At 30.2% G+C, this 23752-nt stretch overlaps 1 protein-coding gene and 1 long non-coding RNA gene across 5 annotated transcripts in view; one reads left to right on the top strand and one right to left on the bottom strand.

Annotated features, from left to right (window-relative positions):
* Window positions 1–22960, bottom strand: part of LOC112690060 (facilitated trehalose transporter Tret1-like) — a 51041-nt gene extending 28081 nt beyond the window's left edge. Inside the window, exons 1-2 of one of the 4 annotated variants that reach the window (XM_025563967.1) lie at window positions 22629–22960; window positions 5037–5148 (exon numbers count right to left, since the gene is read on the bottom strand). In XM_025563967.1, coding sequence (XP_025419752.1) covers window positions 5037–5093 — 57 coding nt within the window. In that variant the 5' untranslated portion in view covers window positions 5094–5148; window positions 22629–22960. Of the gene's footprint in view, window positions 1–3696; window positions 3907–5036; window positions 5917–22628 lie in introns of those variants that run through there. The other 3 variants (XM_025563968.1, XM_025563969.1, XM_025563970.1) reach the window with 3 other exon arrangements.
* On the top strand, window positions 3959–5050 carry LOC112690061. The gene is made up of 2 exons (XR_003149174.1): window positions 3959–4697; window positions 4751–5050. It is a non-coding gene; the product is annotated as an uncharacterized LOC112690061 (long non-coding RNA).
* Window positions 22961–23752: the final 792 nt, after the last annotated feature.

Here is a 23752-nt window from a genome sequence, read left to right as displayed (position 1 = left end):
TATCCCCCCCCGTTAGTACGCCACTGTGTATAACTTATTTTAAATATATTGAAAATTACTTTTAACGTTGATTGCAATATTTAATATTACATTTTATCTGCTGTTGAATTTAGATAAACAAGCATTACAATAATCTACAATTATAATAGAATATTGTATTTTAATTAGTGTTTTGAGTATACGCGAAAATAGCGATGTTGTAACATTGAACATTTCTCCCTCCCCCCCTAAAAAAAAAAAAATTCTGAGAGATGTTTTAATTTCAACCATTCTTTTACACAGTAGTATTGTAGTAAATATAAGACAACAAATACATATTAATCTAGGTTACTACTAAATTTAAAAGAGTTTAAAATTTAGTATATGCATAGTAAATTATTAATTTTTTACAGAATTTGTTTTTAGAATATGTCACAAAAGCATAGTAAAAATAAAACATGGTATTATTTTGTGTGCTCGAAAACGAAAAAAGTTTTTGCATAAATTATAATACAAATTTTCAGCTTTTAATTTTCAACAAGATTGTTTAAATACGTTCAAATAAAATATATTTAGGTAAAATTTCCTTATTTTTAAATACATTAACTTAAACAATGACCTAAGACACTAAACATTATGTAACCGTAAATTAAGCGAGTGAACGACTACAAGTTTAAAGTGCTTGGCGTAATAGGATAAACTCAGATTGGCGATTAAGTTAAACACCAAACAATAAAAGATATTCATATTTTAAAAAAAATATTTTTTTTAACTTAAACAGTTATCACTGGTGAATTGGAAACAAATAATACTGTGCTGCGAATAATGTATGATCGACTAAAAAACCATCTAGATGGTAAAGTTATAAAAGAGGTCATTTTTAAAAATAACACATAGACTTAGAAAATTAAATTTTCAAATACCAGTGAAATCAAACTTTTCGAATTTTTAATAGTTAAATCTAATGTTTCATTAAAATACAATCAATTCTAAACAAATTACAATTAACATACAAACCGATCAGAAACTAACTAACCATGTCAGAAACATCCGGCTAATGATAATATTCCGTACATGACAAAACATTATCTGAGTGGTAGCGCGATTTATTGAAGTACAAATCCGCTATGAAGCATTTGATAGTGGTTAAGGACAACGCGTGTACATTTGTATTGAAAAATATAAATAATATAACTGAAATATATTGACACCAAAAACCAAAAGATTTAAATGTAAGAATATGGTTTTAGAAAGAAAAATAATAACGTGAAGTTATTATTCAATGCGATTCGTATGAAATAGTGTCGTTAAATAGTCGTTTCCGTGAACGATACAGGATTGTATAAAAATTGTTTTGACAAATTTGTTAAGATTATTTCAATCTAAATATGCATTCATTTGTTCAAGATAAACAATATTATTATTTCTTTGCCCGTGCATACAGAGCGATCGAACGCAGAAATACTTTTAAATGTAGTTGGTGAATAATCAATGCTCGAATTATTTTGGTTTAGTAAAAGTTTCAAACAAAAACATCCAAAATTAATTCACCCTAGTTTGTGATAGGGAAAAAAATTGTTGAAACGGCAGTATCTCTTTGCAATCACTGTGTACGAGCACGTATATTATACTGTGCGGGATCAAAATTTTACACGGTTAGAGGTCGGATTTTTATCGATTAATTTCCCAGTCAGTAATAACGTCTAGCATAGAAAGCTGTTATCGGTACCCATAACCCCGGCTTTGATTTGATTATATAATGATTTCCATTGAATACTTTTCTGGTGCCATAGTAATAAATATATACATAATAATATGTGCATATCGAATAGAATATATTTTACGAATTGTATGAAAACACGTGTAGCTATATAAGTAAATATCTATATAATAAAAGCATACGGATGAAAATTATTAAATAGTACTTATAAACCTCATAGTTTTAGTTTTTTGTACCACGCAGTGAAACAACACTCGATTCTATCGCGTGAATAAATCACAAAAATAAAAATAAAAATTCTTGAATTTCAAGTCTAGAACATGATTATTCATTACTGAATACTAATAATTAAGTATACATACGTAGTATAATAATTTTGTCAAATCTTGTCAAGGTAAAAGTTTTTTTTTACTGAAAAATGTATTTTTAGATATGCGTGTATGTGTGTATATTATATTATGTACATTATGTATGTATTATGTATAGTATGCACCTGAAATGCAATGCATTTCCCTTTAGAAATGCATACAATCAAATATTACTCTGTACACTGTAATTAAATCGTAAAAGTATAGAACCCATAATGCATTATTTTGAGTACAATTTAATCTTATGATTATTAGTACGTGAAATCGTGAAATCACGAAATCTTAAAAATAAATGAGCACCAGTAAATCAGAATGCAGTACGATTAAAATTGAATTTAACTTAAAAAACATGCACAACCTTCAAAATTGCTGATCCCATATTAATATTTTATTTTTGTAAAATTAACCAAAGAAATATATAAATGATGACACGTTTTAATAAATTATATAATACAAATAGATTTACAAAAAAAAAAAAAAAGAAAAAAATGTATGGGCGTATACATCATGTGTATAGGAGGAAAAGTTCGAATATCTTACAATTATTAAAAATATATATTTTCCTTGTTTCATTTACTTGTAATACAATGTTGCAAATTTTAAGATTGAAATACTAGCAATACTTGAAAGTGTGTAAAAATTTAAATGAAAACATTTATCGTAATTAATATTCTTTGGCAATGGATCCAACAATAAAAAATCAGTATACTACTGATGTTTTGTTGTGTAATGAATTCAAAACAATACAATAGTAATTACATTTTCTTTGTTTACGTATTTTATAGTGATTAATAAAAATATAGAGTATAAATGACCAAAATAAATAGTTATTCAATATTATTTTATAATTGTATTTTTGTTGTAACATAACAAAATAAAAAACAAATAAAAAAAAACTTTTCACAAGTAGCTTTCACAATAAAATATTTATTATACATTGCTGATTAAAAAATTATCAATAGTTTTTATTTTATTATAAATACGATGGAATGCGTTTATCGCGGTGGCTATGAAAAAGTATATAGCTTGCGGAATCAATAATAAAATAAATTTAAATAAAAAGCTTTTATTAGAAAATTAAATTTATGACCATAAATTCACATTTATTATTGTTGTACGTTACTATCTTAAAAAAACGTATTATTAGTTTATAATTTAATTTAAATATTTAAAATAAATTTATAAACAAAGTGAATTTTAATTAATATTTATTGCAAAAAAGTTCACACACTTCTCTGTTTAGATTATTTTTTTTTTACACATTTGTTCGCCGGAAATAATCGGAGATAAGCTGCCTTAACTCAAGAATTTATTAGTAACCTTTATAGAATAAGCAATTATAATATCTGTTGAACGGTTGTTTTAAAATGATAAAAAAACCATCATCCTGATAGTACAAACTAGTAATAATGAACACGTACACACATATTTTTAATATAGATCACGAAAGAAAAAAATGAATCAAAAAAATCAACTAGGGCAAAAAATGACGTTTTTCCTATTTTGTTTTGATTATTATTATTTCACGAACAAAAATCATTATATAACTGAGGTGGAATAATTTTACAAAAAAAAATCCGTATCCGGTGAATATAAAACATGAGTGAAAAAAAAACAGATTGTAATTACCCCCGCATGTCGAGATTTCCATTTTCACGATTTCGACGTTCCGTGGACGTACAACGTAAAACTATGGTGCAGGATAGTGTCGCGGGATGCTTCGGTTCGACTGCCGTTGCGAAATAACGGAAGGGAAGAATCGGTTTTGACTTTCTAATAACGTGACGGTGAGCATGGTTTCATGACCAATGAGAAACGAATAAAAATTCAGTATCGAATATAAAGTGTATAAAAAAAAAAAAAAAAAAAAAAACTAGATAATCGAATATATAATTTTATAATTTATATAGGAAGTAAGAAAAAAAATATAAAACAAAATAACGTGTAAAATAATTATTATTATTCGTGATGGCTCTGTGTATAATGGTTATAAAACGCGTGTAGATGTATGTAAAACCGAACGAACAAAACAAGCACGTCTGCGACTAATATATAAAAGGTTTCGACTGACATAAAAATTGTCCATTAGCATCTTATAGAGGCCGGTAATTAACGTACTGATTAGAGACATTTTTAGCGTATACATATATCTATGCGTACCAATTTGTCGATTATGAGGTCTTTCACATTTGTCGATTTTCTGAGATAAAATAAATTTGACAATTAACTAGCGCCGTCTATATCCTTCTCTCCCCCTACTTGTTACACACACACACGCGCTCGTTCGCTTGTAAGGAGGCTCGAACGGACCGAGCCAGTCGTCTCCTGAAAGTCGACTGGAAAATTGGTGATTCTGCACCGAGAGCGTTCGGATCTTCTAGTCCGCGACGCTTTACGCGTTGAGCGCGACAACAATTTTAACGCCGCCTTAACCTTGGGTATTTTGATACGCACACGGTTTTCGCGAGTACATACGTATTGCAAATACGGTCATGTTTACCATACATACCAAACCCATACGTAATGTATATTGCTATAATTATTTACATTTATTGTGTTATTAGTGTCTACCGAGAGGTGTGCGAGTGTGCGCTCGGAACGCTGTGCGGTGCGAACAAATCTAGCGCAAGGTAATATATTTAATAATATTGTGCTAAGATATTATCATGCAGCGTAATTTTAGGTTGGCAATATGTCACCGATGTCCACATCGGGTGTCCTGCGTGCACGATCAATTATCAGCGACGGGTATGATGATTACGAGCGTTTAAGAAACCAAACCCAACACATGGCAGTGAAGCGGCCGCGCGCCAAGTCCGTACAAATCGTCGTCGTCCGATTGTTGCATTTTAACGTTTATCAAAAAACTGCTGTTTAGTAACCATCCGACTTGCAGGACGTTAGCGTTATGAGCGCGCAACGTATTAAATGATACTTAATATTTATGTATTGTACTGTAATATACTCACGCTTGGATATTGCATCGTTTTGATTCTGGATTCGTCTTCCGGTTTGATCCAAGCCATTTGGCTGGGAGACTGGTTTCGCGGTGTTGCGTAAAAAACAAACTCTTATCGTGGTCTGCAAAAAACACACAAACACTCGCGTTTATTTGATGTTTTTTGCTGTACAAATATATTAATATCACGAAAAACACTCGTGTCGATTTACGGTTGTTTTTCTCTCTCTCTCTCTAGAAATTTCGATATTTTTTTTCCTTTTACAATGATCTATCACTCACGCAGCAGCACGTAGGGCACGTAGCGACAGTAAGATGTGCAGTGGCTTAAGATCTGAGCGGTATAAGTTTCGCACGGAGCTTGCGATTGACAAACCGAATCGATACGAACGGATTGCAATATCCCATCGAAAACTGTCTGGGATCAGAACACGATAGCCGGATTAGCGGCTGCTGACCTTTGCGAACATCGACGGACACGACCGCGAAGGTTCTGTACGGCAAAAAGTTATCAGAGCCGGTTTCTTGTTTTAAGTATTTTCTTATCTTCGTGGGCGCGACAAGTGGCGTACCTGCGTTGCAACGCGACGGTAATGATATGCGGCGGCGGCGGCGTCGTCTCCGGGTGTGCGCAGCAGTGCAGTAGTGTTCGTCACGGAAAAATAAAAAATTAAAATGTTTTTGCGTCGCGTGCGTCCACTGCAGAAGAAGTTGAGACGAGAGAGAGAGAGAGAGAGGATAGAAACGGAAAAATGCGCGTCGAGGAAAATGAGTTGTCTTCTTATTTATCACGTATTTATAACTATCAACCGCGGATGAGAATAAAATAAATGCCGCCGAGAAGTATATTATATACACTGGCGGTACAGTGAGCGGTGCATGACTGAAAGGCACTACGTGTATGCGGCGGAGGAGTAGGAGACGGCATGCTCGCGTGCGCTTGTGTACGTGCGTGCGTGCGTGTGTGTATGCGTGTACGTGTGCGTTGCACAGTCACGGAACCGGTTGCCGCCGCCGTGCTACTTCTCTGATATTTTTATAATTTTTTTTTTTTTTTGCCTTTCGGGGCCGCGGAGGGGATGGACGGACGGCCCGGTGAGGCGGGAAACGTGCGCGCGTTATCGGCGGTATGCCACGGTACACCTCCGTACGGTATGTGTAATGCTCAATGATAACAGTAATCATAGTAATAACACTGTCGGCGGCGCAGGTGAGATCGGTCAATCTCGACACGCCAGGTAGCCGCCACCCCTGCCCACCCCCACCGGTCAATCGACGTTAAAGTAACGATAATGATACTCGTGCATGACGGCGTCGTGTTTCTCCCATTCATCGCGGTCTCGGACCGCAGAGAGGGAGGATGGTCACGACGCGTCCCGGTGACGGGCGTCTCGCGAGTGGACTTCCCTGGAACGCAATCGTCGGGATATTAACCTCCTCCTCATACATCCCGTTCACCGCAACCACTTATGCGTCATCTTCGGCACCCCTCTGGCCCGTGATGTCTTCTGCTGACCATGTTATGCATGTCCCCTCCCCTCTCGTTAACCGATACCCGCGCGTCCTCGGCCCCGCGCAGCTATTTCTGGAACAACTCCGAGAAAAAAAAACGAATATAATAACCCACGACGGAATGAATTACAAACGAATTAACGTCGGACGCGTGCGTCATAATACGCGCGTAATTACCGCGAAATCGCGCAAATGAAATTGGCGAGGGAAAAGGTAAGCATCTAAGAGTGAGAACCGGTGGGATTTAAAAAAAAAACACCGTTACGCTAACGTTTCGCCACAGGCCAGACGTTACACATATAATATGTCTCTTCTGGAGCGTGGATTTTCCCCCGAATAATTACCCACCGTCGGATTACGCACCGCAGTTAGATCATTTGCAAATTTACCAAACACCCGTACACTGTCGGCGACAGATTTCAACGCAACGCGCGAAAATTGTAAAAATATTTATCGATCGCTCAATGACTTCGTTCGCGTACCGTATACAATCCGATTCGGCCTAACAGCTCAGCGGCATGGGCGTCCCCAAGGGGGGCAAGACGGGACACTTGCCCCCCCCCTAGAATAATGTTATTTCCACAGAAATATTTTTGAATGTTTTAACTGTAATAATAATACCTACATAATTGCAATGTTTTAATTCGTAATTTTAATAATGACGAAATATAATAATTTACTATAAATAAAATGTATAAAAAAATTTTCATTTATTTTTTAAATTAATTTTGCCCCCCCCTAGAAAAATGTCTGGGGACGCCCATGTTCAGTGGTGTAACCCCAGTTGGTGGCATTTATGTATTGTAATGTTTGTGGGTTGGTTTTGCTCGAACTGATATTGATCAAAACAAGATTATTTCGAATTTACGAGACCAACGGACTTAAAACGTAAATTAAATAATAGTGTATTTAATCTATGGTAATATGAAGAAAAAAAAATAAGAAAATGAGTCTCCAGGCAAGAAAGAACTAAGGCCTTGACACTTCTTATCTTTGTAAAATACTAATAATGAACGAAAATCATTGTTCGTGTCCTAAGATATACTATGCATATATTGTATTGACAGTTTATTATTATATCATTTGAAAGTCGACCACATTACACATGAATAGTAGGTTCTTCGGTTCAAAAACTTCATAAATTTTTATGCACACTACCGAAACTGTAAATGTCATAGACACCTAAATAGATGCTTATTTTAGAGGGGGGTGGTGATTAATGTTCTTTAAAATTATTAGAGCTTAAATAATGTGCAATAAAGTGGTATATACTATAAATCTTGAAAATCAGACAAATCAAACAATTGATTATTAACCGGATTCCGAGTATTGGCCGAGTAAACATTTCAATATTACACCAAGTACCAGGTAGGGAATGAGTACAAATTCAGTTTAACACCGAGTAAAGAGCCTAGTCTTAATCATGATATCAAGTACTCGGCTATCGAGTAATTGCCGGGTTTTCAGTACATCTCTAATTTATATTAATTAAAAACAAAACGAAAAGAATTGCAATGCGCTTTCTCATCGTCGTCGATTGAATTCATATTTTATAATATTGATTAAATTTAAAAAATTTTATTTATTGATGAATTTCAAATTATAAACGGGCAATAACGAAGAACGACAGCCAAAGTGATAAGTGACTAGTGCGCTGATGGGTGATGGCCGTTGGAAAATAATATGTTTTGATTTTAGATTGTAATGTTATAATTTATTAATAAACACGGAATATATTTTTTTAATTCATAAAAAAGTCCATAAAAAAGTTTATTTACAGTAACAACCAGCTATTGTTCGTTAATCCTAATAATCCTAAATATACCAAAATAAATAATAATTTATAATTTGGAACTTTTCCTGTTTTATTAATTGGTTTGTGCATTTGTGCAGTGCAGGTGTGTGTGCTGTTACTGCACGCTCAAAATTGACAGTTAATTATTAAAACAATATAGTACGCACTGTATACGTGCACCATTAAATTTACATTGACTGAATTTAATTTGTTAACGGTTGGAAGCTATTTATATATGTGTGGAATGTTAATTAACATCTTTTAAATACTTCAGTGAGTCATTAACACCGCTTGATTTTATAGTGACGACTAATGGTGAAATATTAACCAAACAATTCATTTTGGGATATTTGTTCTTTTACCAACACTCATTGTGTCTTTGATTCTTAACACCTAATAGTGGAATGGTTTTACTTATTTAGTTTTTTTTTGGTGAACGTATAATGTTATTTGGTAGAAGGTGTGGTCCAAAAATTGAAACATTCACATCAATTTCTTGGAAATTTCATTTATACTCAAGGTCATCTTGGTAGGGGGGTATTAGTTGTTTAAAATACAGTTGGTAAATAGGACGAATTTGGTCAAAAATAGATAAATTAAAAACAAATGAATAACAATTTAATAAATTATATAGTTAATATCTATATTTTTTTATTTTGTAAATTATATTTATTTCATGGTGCTGTAATTTTTTTGAAAGGTAGCACTAGATATCTTAATTTCGAATGGTCTTATATTTATTTAAGTTATCAAAGGTAAAATCGGTTATTTGTACTTATTACATAGTGAGCTGTAACTGATCCATAAGTAAGTCAGCAAAATTATTGTTCTATTTATAGATCAAAATAATCCGATGTCCCAACTGTATAATTATACGAAGTATATGTGCGTTTGTATGAGGAGAAAGTTGTATTAGATAATTTAAACATTTTAATAATTGCAGAAGTTTGGTCTACATAAAAACAAAAAAAAATTCAAATTTTATTTTGATATTTTATTTTATTTATTATTATCGTCACTGTTAGTAATTATTTTATGTAATTTAAGTTTTTATTTTTTTAATCATCAAACATCTCAATAAAAATCATAAGAATTATAAAAATTTAATTGAAGTTTTATCTTATGAATACAGTTGGGGGTTAAACACTACAATATATATATAAAAACACATGAGTATATCAGTAACGTACTTGTATAAAATACCAATATCGACTTTAGATTTAATTTTTCTCTAGATATTTTTGTTTAGTTAACTAAATGAAACGAAATACAGATAACATTTTAAAATTAATTATACATTGCAATCAAAAACATTGAAGTTCAAAGAAAAAAAAATTTACATTCATCTCATTTCCTCATTATGCAACATATTATGTATAACTTGTAGATATTTCAATAAAAAATAAATTAGGTTAAAATTTAAGTTGAAATCATATTACTTTTTATTGATAACTTAATATCAGTCCCCGATAATTTATCTTTTGAAGAATTATGTTTTATTCAATATTGTGACAATAACAGTTTGGGAAAAGTTACTTTTTATATATTATAATAAATTAATTATTATATATTGTGATAATTTGGGTCATGATTTTCCATTTAAAAAAAAAGCTGTTTATTATATTCCCATTAATTTTCAAGGCCTTTCAAGATTTTTAATGAATTAGGTCCTAGCCCCAACTACATCAACTACACTATCAAACGTGTTTTGGAAAACATTTTTCATGAAACTCGCCACTGGGAAATTATATTTACGGTAAACTCGTTTTTAATAATGATATTTGGACTTTGATTTTTGTTGTTGTTGTTCAAAAACTTATAAATCTTAAAATTTAATAAAATATGTATTTTTAAACCCAATTAAACAATTAGGTCTGAAAAAGTTTTCGGATTAATTTTGTTAATTTAATTTCCAATTTTTTATAAAAAAAAAAAGACTATTCAAAGAACTTTAACTATGTTAGGTTAAATTCCTATTTAAATGAAAAGGTTTGGCATACAAATTTAATCTATAAATTCAAAATAATATTTCCGGCACCGGACAGAACTTTTCAAGTACATCAAGGTAATGATAATATTGGTATTGAGGTAAAGATTCAGCATGGAAGTCACTTATAGATGTATATAATAATGTTATATTTTGTAACATAAATATTTTGTATGATGATGAAAGTAAAGTTAGTTAAAAGGGTGTAAGGGGGGAAAAAGCCCCCAACAGGTTTGTTTGGTATATATTTTTCAAGTCTCCGAGGAAAAAATCTGAAATTGCGTCTATGGTAAATAGATGCTTTTTTTGTTGAGGGGGGGGAATTAGCCTTCTCACATGATTGGGGTTTTAATAATATGCAATTAAGTGGTGTATACCGTATATCAAAATCGCTGTCACTACATACGGTATTTTTGTGGAGGGGTGATCGCTCTTACCCCCCTTAATTACGTGCCTGCATCCATATTTTAAATTAAATGAATAACAAATTATAAGAGGGTGTTGTCTTCAGGCTTAACATCTCATGTCAATTATATTTGTTACGCCATTTACACTTATTATTAGGTGTACATTTCTCTTTTAAATTAACAACTAAATTATTATGTGTTTCTTAGAAAAAATCTGTTGAATCAATCAAATGAGTATTAAATAACTGTTTCGTAATATTTGAATATAATTAATTTAACTATAGATAATAGATGTTCGATAGTTACTTATTTATGTAGACACACACACATCTAAAACGTTATAACTACTAATTTCTATTTATTCTTGAATGTTTGCATATGTTTACTAACTCAATTACTCAAGTCTCACTTGTGATCAATTTTTTATTAATATTCGTATTGAGTTTTGATCTAACCAAATCTTATTTCTCATTGGTAAAATAATATTTTTAATGTAACACATTTATCGTACTTAACTTGTTAGTAATTATACATTTATTTTATGAGATACTCCTATTTCATTTAATTAATATGAATAAAATTTAACTATAAACGTGAAACAGGCAACACTATTACGAGTTGGTACATACATGATCTATGGTGAAGCGCGAATATTATAAATTTACGGTACCACGATAATCTATTATAGGGCCGAATTTAGACTTTCGGATGCCCTGGGCAAATCGATTTATTGAGACCCCTAGCAGTACAAAATTAACATTATCCATGTAGTAAAGGAAAAATTAAAAATTTGCATACTTGCACGTTAAAATTATCTGCCTAAACTATTTATTTCAAGTTTAAAATACCACTTTTCATGCTTCACAAATCACAAATTTCTATATGTATAATAATATCACAATTTAATTAAATGTAATATACAGTAAATATTAAATAGTTAGTAGTAGTAAGTAATAAAAAAATAAATACATTTTTATAAATGTGGTACTTTTAGAAGTAATAAGTCTGACTTAAAAAAATTAAATATAAATTTGGTTTTTTTAATGTCATTTCCAATTTTTTCTTTCTTTGCTTTTTAATATTCGATTAGCAGCGCCACTTCTCTGGACTCTTTTCATATTTTGAAATTCAAAATATTTCATACCTATGAAAAATTGTTACCAAGACCCAAAAATAAAGCCTATAAATTAAGTTGCATTAATTAATTTAAACTATCAAAATTAAATTACAAAAAAATTATATAGTATACTTTCAAAAATTGTTTGTCAAGCTTTTTTGTTTACATACTATGGTGTATGTAGGATTTTATTTCCAAAAGTCAGTAGCGACTCGTGTCTAGTTGTACAGGTGTAATAATGACTCGTATCAAAAGAATACATCTGATTCTCTATTTGCTAAATTTTACAGTAGTAGCTTACTGTAGTAGACTATATATTAAATTCATATATAAAAAATAACGCTGACTTTCCACCAGAAATATGGTCAAAATATTTATCATCGACATTACGCACGATTAACAATAGCGAATCTTTCCATGGAAAATAAATAGTTCATTCAATTCTTCTCGCCTTAATATTTTTAATTCTAAAGATATTTTAAAAAATATACAAATTGATACTTGTATAGCGTTACGAAGACAGTGCTCAAGGAATAGAATAACAACTGAAAAAAATAATGGAAGAATTAGAAACTAAAAAAATTACTAAAATTGAATATGTGAAGCCAATTTTATTCAAATTTTTACCTACATTTCGACATTCCGTAAATGGTGTCGTTTCTTTGTAATTTTTCATCGGTTTTTCGCAATTATTGGGAAAACGATTGAGAAATATAAAATGAACTAATACAAAATTTGCTATCGAAAACCATCCCTGATGTTGTTGATAGGATCAATTTTACTAAGAAAAATCGTGTCCACATTCATAAAAAATAAAAATATGTGTATGCAAAAAAAAGTAAATATTTATAATTGTATGAGTTCATGGGGAGTTAAACCCCCATCCTTGATCACGCCCATGAATATAAATATATATATAAAAGGGTAATATATAAATAAATATAAGATACTAAATGTCTATACGCATAATTCGAGCATAAAGCGATTTATTAAATAGCGCAGAAATAAAATAAAATATTTGTACAAAAAATAAAAAAAATGAAGACAACAAAAAAACGTATGATAATATATTTTATTTTATTAATGAACATTTACATAATAATTACTAAATTACACATAATTCGTTTTGAACATCACGATCCGCCACTGTAATAGGTACGAGAATGGTGTGCCCTATTTACTTTAACCTTTGGTTTTATAATATAAAATCAATACTTAAATCAAATTTAAGAAAAAGTAATTATGAAATAAGCAGGGAAGTATACATTACAACACAGTTTAATACATTTTTGAACAGCATGGAATAAAACTTACAAAATGTATTTTGGATGTGGAAAAATTCAAAGTTGTCTGCCCCCACATAGCGGACTTGAAATTCTATACCAAAACACCTAATAAATTTACGCACACTAAAACTGAACAGTAAACATATGTAAGTTTCACTGTTTTGTTGTACGTACACCCATTCAGACAATAAAGACCATAACATAATGACGAAAAATCAAAATAACATGGACTGCGCTATTTTAATATGGTAAAGTGATACGTAGAAGGCAATATTACGCTTCATCATTATCAGACTGTTTTCCGGATACTATCACATCGGTGTTTAGAAAGAAATCATATAACGACTCGAAGGTTTATAGTTTTATACCACATCATTGATTAAAAACACATGCATATTTAATCAAAGCCTACATACTAATATATTTGTGCATTCGCTGGATACCCCAATCCCGTACTGTTGCCACTTAACATATTGGCGTATTCATTTTATAGACCAAATAATATAAATATAAACCTAAATTTTTTTTTCGAGTTGATAATTTTTTCATACATTTCTTAAACCGAAGGTCAAAATAAAAATATATTTTTAAAGTGTTTCGGCATCCGGATGTCCCCCAAATATCTGCTGCCTGGGGCAATTGCCCTTAAAACCCTCCGTCAAATCCGGCCCTGATCTACTATAACTATGAGTTATAATTCATCTTTAGGTAATAAGTTGAAGGTTTGGTTGAGTGACGTTAAAATGTTATGGTTGGTGAATATCGATTATTGGCAAAATGTAAATTGTTATATATATATTTATAATTAAAAAAAATGTAGCCAATCAAACAAACTTTAAGTCTTATGGAAACTTATTGGATACAACACGTGACTGTCTTTCTTATCGACAATACCGAGCTTAGTCATAGAAGAGTTGGTTCATAGGATGTTTTATATCAATATTTGTTTTTATCGTTTGCTGCAAGTGATTCACGAGGGTAAGATTGTGAGAACAGGAAACCATATAACTTCCTATATGTGTTATCCTTCCAGATGGAACCTATTGAACACGTAATATATCGTAGAAAACAACTGCGTAGCTATAATCGTTCATGTCCATATGTGTTATGCGTGCCATGGTGTATTATGTATTTATGTTTTTATTGATGTCTTAATAGTTTATCAGGATACAATTTTAAACAATATCGCGTGCATATATTGTCTATTTCTATTGTATTATGAAAAAAGATTTACAACAATACATTTATAACTACTTAAATATATATATAAAACAGTGGTTAAAGATAGTTTATATTAGTATAGTTCATCTGTGTAATAAAATAGATTATAAACTTAATGCATATCTATACGTAATATTATATAAATAAATAGGGCGTTATATTTTCATAAAACTGAATGTTAACATAATTAACTTGTAAAAAGAACAACTTAATATACGTTTTATGATAATATTTATTTAAAACAAATATTGAACGAGATTGATTTTTTTTTAAGTTGATATTCTATTGAATATAATGAATTTTATTTTTGACTGTATATATTTATATTGTTACAGTTAATTTATCTTAATTGTTAATAATAAGTTGATTTTTATTTTAATAACTATCGCAATCTACTGTTTATGAATGTCAAATGTACGTCGTATGAACCTTTTTTTTTTTTTTAATAAGTGTTTTCCAATGCATTAATTTATATGTTCTCAATTAGATAATTTAATAAGAAAATTGCTGGGTTAATTTCCCACGATCACATTAATTGATCAATTAGAGTATGTTGCATTACATGAGTTTTTTCATTGAAATATTAAATTAACACCTCGTTTTGAACGTCATTCGATACACCGTTTAAATTTTACTCACAAAATATAAATATATAAATGATTAATGCACTATTGAATTATTATTACTAACGCATTAAAATTAAAATAAATCGTAGAATGATATTTAATTACAGTTTACCTAAATAATTTGATATGTGTTTTTGTATACACTGTTCTTACGAAAGTTATATTTTTTCCTAACCTTCATATTTATCTATACCTAATATTAAAAAAAATAATAACTATTTCTTTGCGTTCCAATATTACACTTATTTATAATATTGCAATTTTAATCTCGTATGATTTTAAGGTTTTGACTAGTTCTTGTGTTAACTGCTGCGATTTAAATACTTTGATGGATCCTAATAAAAATTGCACAAATAGCAATATCATGTTCGTGGCATTAGTTTTCAAAATTAATCTCAGCGTGAAAATTGTATAGTTTTAAAACTATTGACATCTTACAAATTTACGAACAATGTAAACGAGTTTTGATTATAAGATGTAAAAATAAAAATTAATCTGGTGTAATACATAATATTTACAAAAGCAACTAAACGAAAAACATTATTTACTATTAAAGTGATTTACGAGCAATAATAGTTGTTATCAAATAAATACAAACCAACGTGCATTTTCTATATGTATACGAATTGAAGAAATGATATAGATCTAAGCATTTATTAGTAAATGGTTAAGAATATATCAACATAAATTACAATGTATACACTGATAAACTTGAAAATATTGATAGCGGTTATAGTTTAATTTGCATACAAAAGGTTGTTAAATATAATTTTAAATAGCCGTTATTCTTTGATTATTTACTATGTTATTTATGAGGGATAAAATGTTGTCGAATATTTAAAGTTATGTTTACCGTATACAGTTGTAAAATTTATCGATAAAGTTACAAGTAATTTGGTACTATAATCTTAGGGTAATTAAAACTATTTTTATCATCGTATTTATGAAAATACTAATGCACTAAAATGTTAACAATACCTCTTCAAAAAAGCCGTTCATATTAATACTTATGTTATTATGACGAGCGACAGCAATATACACTATCACTAAGTCTTCGATATAATGTTTAACTTCGACAATTTTAATATGTAGGTAGGTACATATAAGTAGGTATAATTGGAAATGAATAAGTATGTTACGAGTATAAATCTTTAAAGCAACTATTTGGTTCGTACGAAATACGTTTAAATATAAAATTAATGTTTTATATCAAGTATTGATCTACAAAATTATACTCGAATACCAACATTAAATTTACAAAAAAAATAATTTTTCATTTTTTTTATAAATTTATTTTATAACATTCACAAATCTCAAACTGATTACGGTTGACATTACTATAGAGTTCGACGAATCTCCATCAGAGGTGTCAAGTATAATGTAAGGTATAATATATTTTAGAATATTTTAACCATAAGTTATTTGCACTCAGTAGAAACAAACGTGTACTGTCGAAGAAAATGTATTTTATTTTGTAATAGTATGAAATGACAATATGACATCATGCTTGTCGTTTGATGAATAATACAATGACTTATATTAGTCTACAGTGCGTCTTAAATATTTACTTATAAAAAATTCGATTAGATAATATGGGCTTTGAGTGAGTTACAGCAATAGGATAGATCACTTAAGTGGATGACGTTAAATCTTTAAATCTAAAATTAATGGCAAGTGATCTGGTTTTGAAAGTGATTTTGAGTATAACTCGTTTACTTTTGTAAACTTTATTCAATAAAAAAGTTTTAAAAAAAATGTTATTTGAAAATTGAGTAAAAGTTTAAGTCACTAATAAGTCTAATAAATTTTAGTATTGGATGAAATATGAATCAGTATAATTAACTATCAAATAACTAGTTGTTTCATATTTTGTCTATAAGTAATCAAATTATAATTTATAATCATACCATATTTTAAGTCATACATATAAATAATACATAAAATATATAATATGCATAACTTCCAGAAATAATTAATTTTATTATTTCCTATATAGCAACAAAATAACCATAGCCAACATAAATTGTAAATTAATTTGATGTTATTTTCAAGCAATTAGTTTTTTTTTTAAAAAAAAAAGCATTTATAATTCATAAGCTTGAAAAATTATACACCTAATATAAAAACTTATACATCAACTTTACATTCATTGATTTAAGTTTACGAACAATTTTCAGAAATAGCCTTACTTAAAAATAATAAAAATATTAAATTAATTTTTTTTTTTATTAATCTATTATACTTATATGACATTTTACCATTAGAAAATATACAATTTCGTCATTAATTAGTGATTATAATGTTTAAAATGTCTGTAAAATATGATATAACGTCTAATAAGTTATGTTGGTTAGGTTATTTATTTGAAATAAAAATTAAATCACTCATTACAATTTATTTTTTGTACCTACCTACAAACATAGGTGCTATGTACGTGGGTGCTAAGGCACCCATTGAAATTATTATGAGAGGGCTGGGCATCCATTAGAATACTGGATGTTTATAACGTATATTTAAGCACAATTAAATTAAAATTGAAAATATTACCATATCTATTTAAAAACTAAAAGATACTGGATTTGATGACTTATGGAAACAAGTTTCAGTCAAATATAGTGAGCTAAAACTGAAAAAGACAAATGAACTGAAAATAAAAAAAAACTCCTAAGAAATTATTTTTAGATAACAGTGAATGGCATACAATTTCATCAGTTAGAGAAAAATACAAAATTACATTTTACGAATTTCTAGATGTTACATTATCATTATTAAATAACTGATTTCAAAAAATGTAATTAATCATTTTTCCGAACTTGAAAAATTTATAATTGGTAAAGAAAAATTGGTGACTTATATTTGTTCTTTTATGGGATTGATTTCAATCAAGAAAAACTCAAGTTGCATAGAAATATTTGTTTCTAGATATTGTAAAATCAAGAAAAGTTAGTACAAATAGTACACAAGATGCCATAAATGTATTTAAATCGGATAATTCGCTTGGAGCTATATTAACAGAATTTAATAATCTTCTAAAAATAGTTTTGACTGTTCCAGTATCGTCTTGTACTACGGAATGACATTTTTCAGCACTACGAAAATTAAAAAAACATTTTCAAGGTCTACAATGACACAAAATCGTCTTAATAATATTGCTTTGTTGCATGTCCATCGTAATGAAAATATAGATATTGAGCAAAAAGCTAACTCATTTATAAATCCAACTAAAATACATCAAAACACATTTTTTGTGTAAACAGTCCAATTAAATTAATTTTTTTATTTTACTTATTATTATTTATAATGAAGCTATAAATTTTGTAAACATTTATTTTGTTTTATGATTATTAATTAATATAATATTTTATAATCAATGATGAAATTGCATTTATCAGTGTATATCTACCATGGTTAATACTATTATATTATATTATTTAATATTTATATATACTAACAAAATCCATAAGAAAATGTAATCGTTATTAGTTAAGTATTAAATCATAATACTAATTGACGCAATTAGGAGAGCCAAAATTAAAATTTTAGAAGATGAAATTGTAACTAGCCTCTTAAGCAATTCCATATATTTTTTAAATTTTACGGGAACATTGCTATTGATCAGAGAATAAGCTCCATCCCTCAAATTGTGCATTTATGCCTGTGATACCAAGACCGAGCAAGGCACCCATTAAGATTTTTAAAACCTGGAACCTATGCCTACAAATATGATTACATATTGATGTTAATTTATTAAATCTGTTAGTAAAGTTTATATTTGAAAACCGTTATTTCAATAAAAACATTATAAGTGGCTCATAATTTAATCATTTATGCTTAAGAAAAAATATGTAAATTCCAAAACACTTAAAATGTTAATGTTATTAAAAAAATAATTCGTTTAAAAAAAAAAAATAAATAATACATGATATTTAAAATGGAGTATCATTGTTTTATTTTGAAAAATCAAAACTTCTAGACTAAATGTTAATTACTCATGTATAAGTAGGTATAGTATTAAATAAAAGTGGAATTAATAATTTATGTTTTCATAACAACTACTAATTAATTTTTAGCTTTAGTAAATTTTATTAAAATAATTAATAACAGATATTAATTTTTATTAGAGCGTTGAGTTTCCAATTAAGACTATTAAGACAATTAAGCTTGAAAGTTACAAAATACATTAATTTTTTTAAAATAATTTTAATGAACACAATTTTTAAATTATACGTTCATGATTAATATTTATTATTTATTTAAAAACAGTTTGTATATCAGAATAGATATTATTCATGGTTACAGCACATTCAATTTAAATTATATATTTTATTTATTTATTTAAATATTTAATATTTTATAATTTTCATTAAATTTTAACTAAATTTTAACAAGCTTTCGATTTAATTATGAACATATGTTGCGTGTACATTAAAAAATGACGTCTAATTAAAAAAATAATAAAATAAAGTTAAAAGAACTAATTTTTAAACAGTGACAAATTTCGAATACTTTTTAAACATACCGTACTACCCAAGCATATATTTGTACCAAAAATTATTGTGAATACTTTAAGATTGTAGAAAAAGATGGAAAAAACTGGTTAAAATGAGTAATTTCAGTTAAAAAAGTTAGTTAACTCATATATTTAATTTATACTCTTAACAGATTGAACTGGTTTTGATAACTTGAATTTCTTTTATTACTTAGAAATAATACAAAATAAATATTGTTGAACTTAAAATAATTTGCAAGCTAAGAGGGGCAAATAATTTAATTGCATTTTGTACGGTTATAAGTTACGCATAGTAAATAATAATAATAATAGTTTCAGTGGTAATTTTAAATGAAATAAAACCTCTCTTTTTTTAATTATTATATATTATTATAAAAATGAAAATATATTAAATCACACATTTTATTGCTACTAAATATTTATAAATAATATCTATTACCTACATCTGATGTAATACAATTTACATGTACATAATGCATAATTTTTAAGAACAGTTATTCAGTTATTTTTATGCAGGTTTGAGATAATTAATATACATATAATCAATTTATATTTTATTAACATTAAAATATTGATCAAATTATTAACTAGTATAAAAATGTACAGATTTTCATAAGCGTTATACAATGTCCTTGCTGTGTGCTGTTTTATTTAATTTTGGATTCTTGCAACGAAGCAAAACACTAAATTAAAAATAAAAATGTAAAAGAAGTTGGTAGTTTTTGATGTATAAATTGAAAGTTGTGATTTATTACATTATACGCGTAAGCTTGATAGTACATATTCAGCAATATTTTAATTTTTCAACGCGAGGTTTTAGGCAAAAGCAGTTCATATATAATCATATAATACAAGTATAAAACATAATATAAATGGAAAACAGTCCAATATAAGTAAGTACGGATTCGATGTGCAATTACTTCAACGATACTATCAGATCAATCATTAGATTATGAGATTCAATACAATGTAATGTGTATATAGTATGTCCTATTAATAGTATGATTTGAATTCAATTTTCTTTGTTTAGTGATAAATCGGAAGCTTTCCAATTAAAAAAAAGCAATTATATATATACAGCTATATATTTATTTACCTATGGGTACTTTGGAAACATTTCAACAAAAAAACCTTGTCGGTCAGTTAATACACCTATAACTTGCTTATTGGGATGAATTAATATCAAAATTGAATTTTCCATATCCCGAGGTAATAGACTCTTAGGTAAGATATATATATATTTGATTTTATGTCAAGTATAGGTATCTAGAATAATTATTATTGTACATCTGTTTTGTGGACATTAGACGCGTTATATATCGACATTCGTATAATAATGTGGACGACCTTATATCATACACAGGTATATTATTATGACGTAGGTAGATGTAATGGATTTTCAAGAACCTTCGTGGTTCCATATAATATTGCAATAATAATAAAAAAATTGTATAACTTCAAAGCTTTGTGTGTTCTTCGTATTTCAAGATACTTAATACAGTATAACATCAATAAAACCGTTTATCTTACATGAGTTATTGACTTGGTCATATGCATTATAAAAACGTTCAAATTCGTTGGGTATGGAAATATTATTGACATGCTGAAAGGTCATACGAACCTAGGGCTGACGGTATTAAAAATAATTGTCGGTATTACGGGTTCGATTTTAATACCGGTTTGTAACGGTATACCGAAAAACTGAAATCATTTGGTATACCGAATATATGGTAGGTTTTATTAATCGTTTTGTTTTTTTAAGTACCCCGAATCATTACGGTTTTTTGGTATACTAAAAATACCGTCAGCCCTATGTGAATCTATATGGTCCAATCCCCCACATGAAAACCTAAGCATATTATGATCATTACTTCCGGTAATGACATAAATGGTTTGCAATAAAAATCTTACATGTTCAGAACACAACATGAATTGAATGAAAAACGTTGAAATTATCACAACGAGATAAATGTTTCTACCGGTCACTTCCGTAAACGTTGTCGTAGTTCCGAAAAAAAAACTAATCAATTGTATTAATAAATGTATAACCTTCATCGAATAAAGTATCGAATAAAAAATTACCCCCAAAGAAACAAACTTACTGGGGAATTTAAATCGAAATATTTTTCTTATACAAATAAATATATTCTTGAAATGTTGTTCTAATAATATACGATATAATAAATTCATAGAGGTTCTTATAAATACCTTACTTAATATTATTTAAAAAATAGGGAAATCTTTGAAAACATATTAAAACCCGTTTTTTAATACATATAATTTTTTTACAATCCATAATATTGTATACAATCACGGAAATTCTTTGATCGTTATAGGGGATGTAATAAAAACATTGATATAATTCTACCGTTTCCAAACCCAAAACGACAAAAAATAATATTTTCCCGTGTCGCAAGTATACACAAATATAAATTATAAATATATAGAACAAAAATTCTCAATGAAAATCAAACTGAGAATATATACAACCGGATAGTTAAAAATTCAAAAAATAATATATATATATAAAATAAAATATCGGACTATATCTGACTCGAAGCTGATGAAATAGTACATAATTAGGATTATATAGTCATTATGGTGATAATATGAAATAAGTACCATCGGTTTTGATCCCCGGGAGTAAAATCCAGGATATTCCGACGCGATAACGGGTCAAAATTCGCAGTATAGTAGGGATGACATTCGAGAGCTCATAAAGAATCGTCGGTGGAACGTAAACAGTGTTTATTTCAGACCTTCTATCCCAGAGGTATCGTACATTTACAAGAGGGATATGTGGTATGCGGTATGTCGTTGGGGTAAATAATTAATTAATTATAAATAAATACATTTTTTTCGATAGGGGATACATTTCTCTTCAGAGATTTATACCCCCCCCCTTCGGTCATCATCCATGAAATCACACTGAACGTACGAGAATGTAAAGGCGATCAATGTTAGCTATCTTGACCGCGCGGAGAAGCGTAGGTAGCAGGAGACGGCTCGTTCGCTACTGCAACTGGTCCTCCGCTCGTGCGCGGCAGGTGGGACAGTGGGTTTTGCTGACGGACCATAACGTCATCATGCACTGGCGATAATGTAATGTGGACGGTGTGTGCGAGAACAGAAAATGCTTACCGAAGCCGACGACGTGCGTGGTACGGGAACACGCGGCAGCACGTGAACGTGGTGCCGATGGTGCGGTCGGACGTGGTCCGCGGTCGCGTGAGTGCTGTGTGCCGTGCGGACCGCCGCGGCGTGCCCACAACAGTAGCCGTGCGGTGGACTACGTGCGTGGCCCGGGATGCGTGGTTCAAAAGTCTCGCGCGCCTTCGGAGACTTGCGTTCGCGTGTACGTGCGTACGTGTACGTGGTCGCGTATAACGTTCGCCGATTGTTAACCGGTTTCGTCGGAAGCACGGTCGAAACTGTCGGTTCGTTCGTTCATTTGTCTTGTCGACGACAATATATATACTATACGCGTATTGTGCACACCGTCGCGTATTATACGTGCGTACCCGTGCTTGCGCGTGCGTACGCGTGCGTCACGTCAACCGGTGACGGTGATGCGGCGCAACAGAAACGCTGTCCGTTCGCCCTCACCATCACCTTGTCACCACCGTTACAGGTGTTCGTCATCGAGGGGAGGGGGGCACGTCCTCACAGCTGTTGCGTGTGCGTTTCGCTGCCACCGCCGCCACCGCCGCCGCCGCGGCGCGTCGCGTGCGCATGTACGCGGGCAAGTACTTGAGCGTATCGCGACGATTGCACTACTTCAGGGGGTACACATCACGCCGTGCTGATTAATTGGTTTCTAGCTTACGATGATGTGTACGAGGAAAAAGAGTAAATAAATAAATACTCGCGAAAATAATAGTAGGTGGGCACCGTAAACGTATGGTCGCAATGTTCGCGGTACGACATTCGTTCGATAACAAACACGAAGACGCACAACAGTGACGAAGAAGAAGAAGCAGCGGAACCGTGTGTACGTGGACCGGATGAAGCTTGTGACCGCACTCGATGTGCCCGTGCGCGTTATCTTCCAAGTGCACAGCACAAAATTTGTTGCCCAATACGCTTCTGGTACGGTGTCCTCCCTCCCTCGAACCCATTATCGGCCATATTTTGTCGGTTTTACTGGTTTGTGCTGATACCGGGTATTGGATCGGACATACACGTTACCTGTTTAATAATACGCCCAGTAAACTTGGCCGATCGCTGACACGATCTTATGTTTCTGCCGTGACGCTGTGCGACAA

Source organism: Sipha flava, unplaced genomic scaffold (assembly GCF_003268045.1).
Source record: "Sipha flava isolate LNK unplaced genomic scaffold, YSA_version1 48_pilon_pilon, whole genome shotgun sequence".
NCBI lineage: Eukaryota > Metazoa > Arthropoda > Insecta > Hemiptera > Aphididae > Sipha > Sipha flava.
This window is presented reverse-complemented; position numbering and strand designations above follow the sequence as displayed.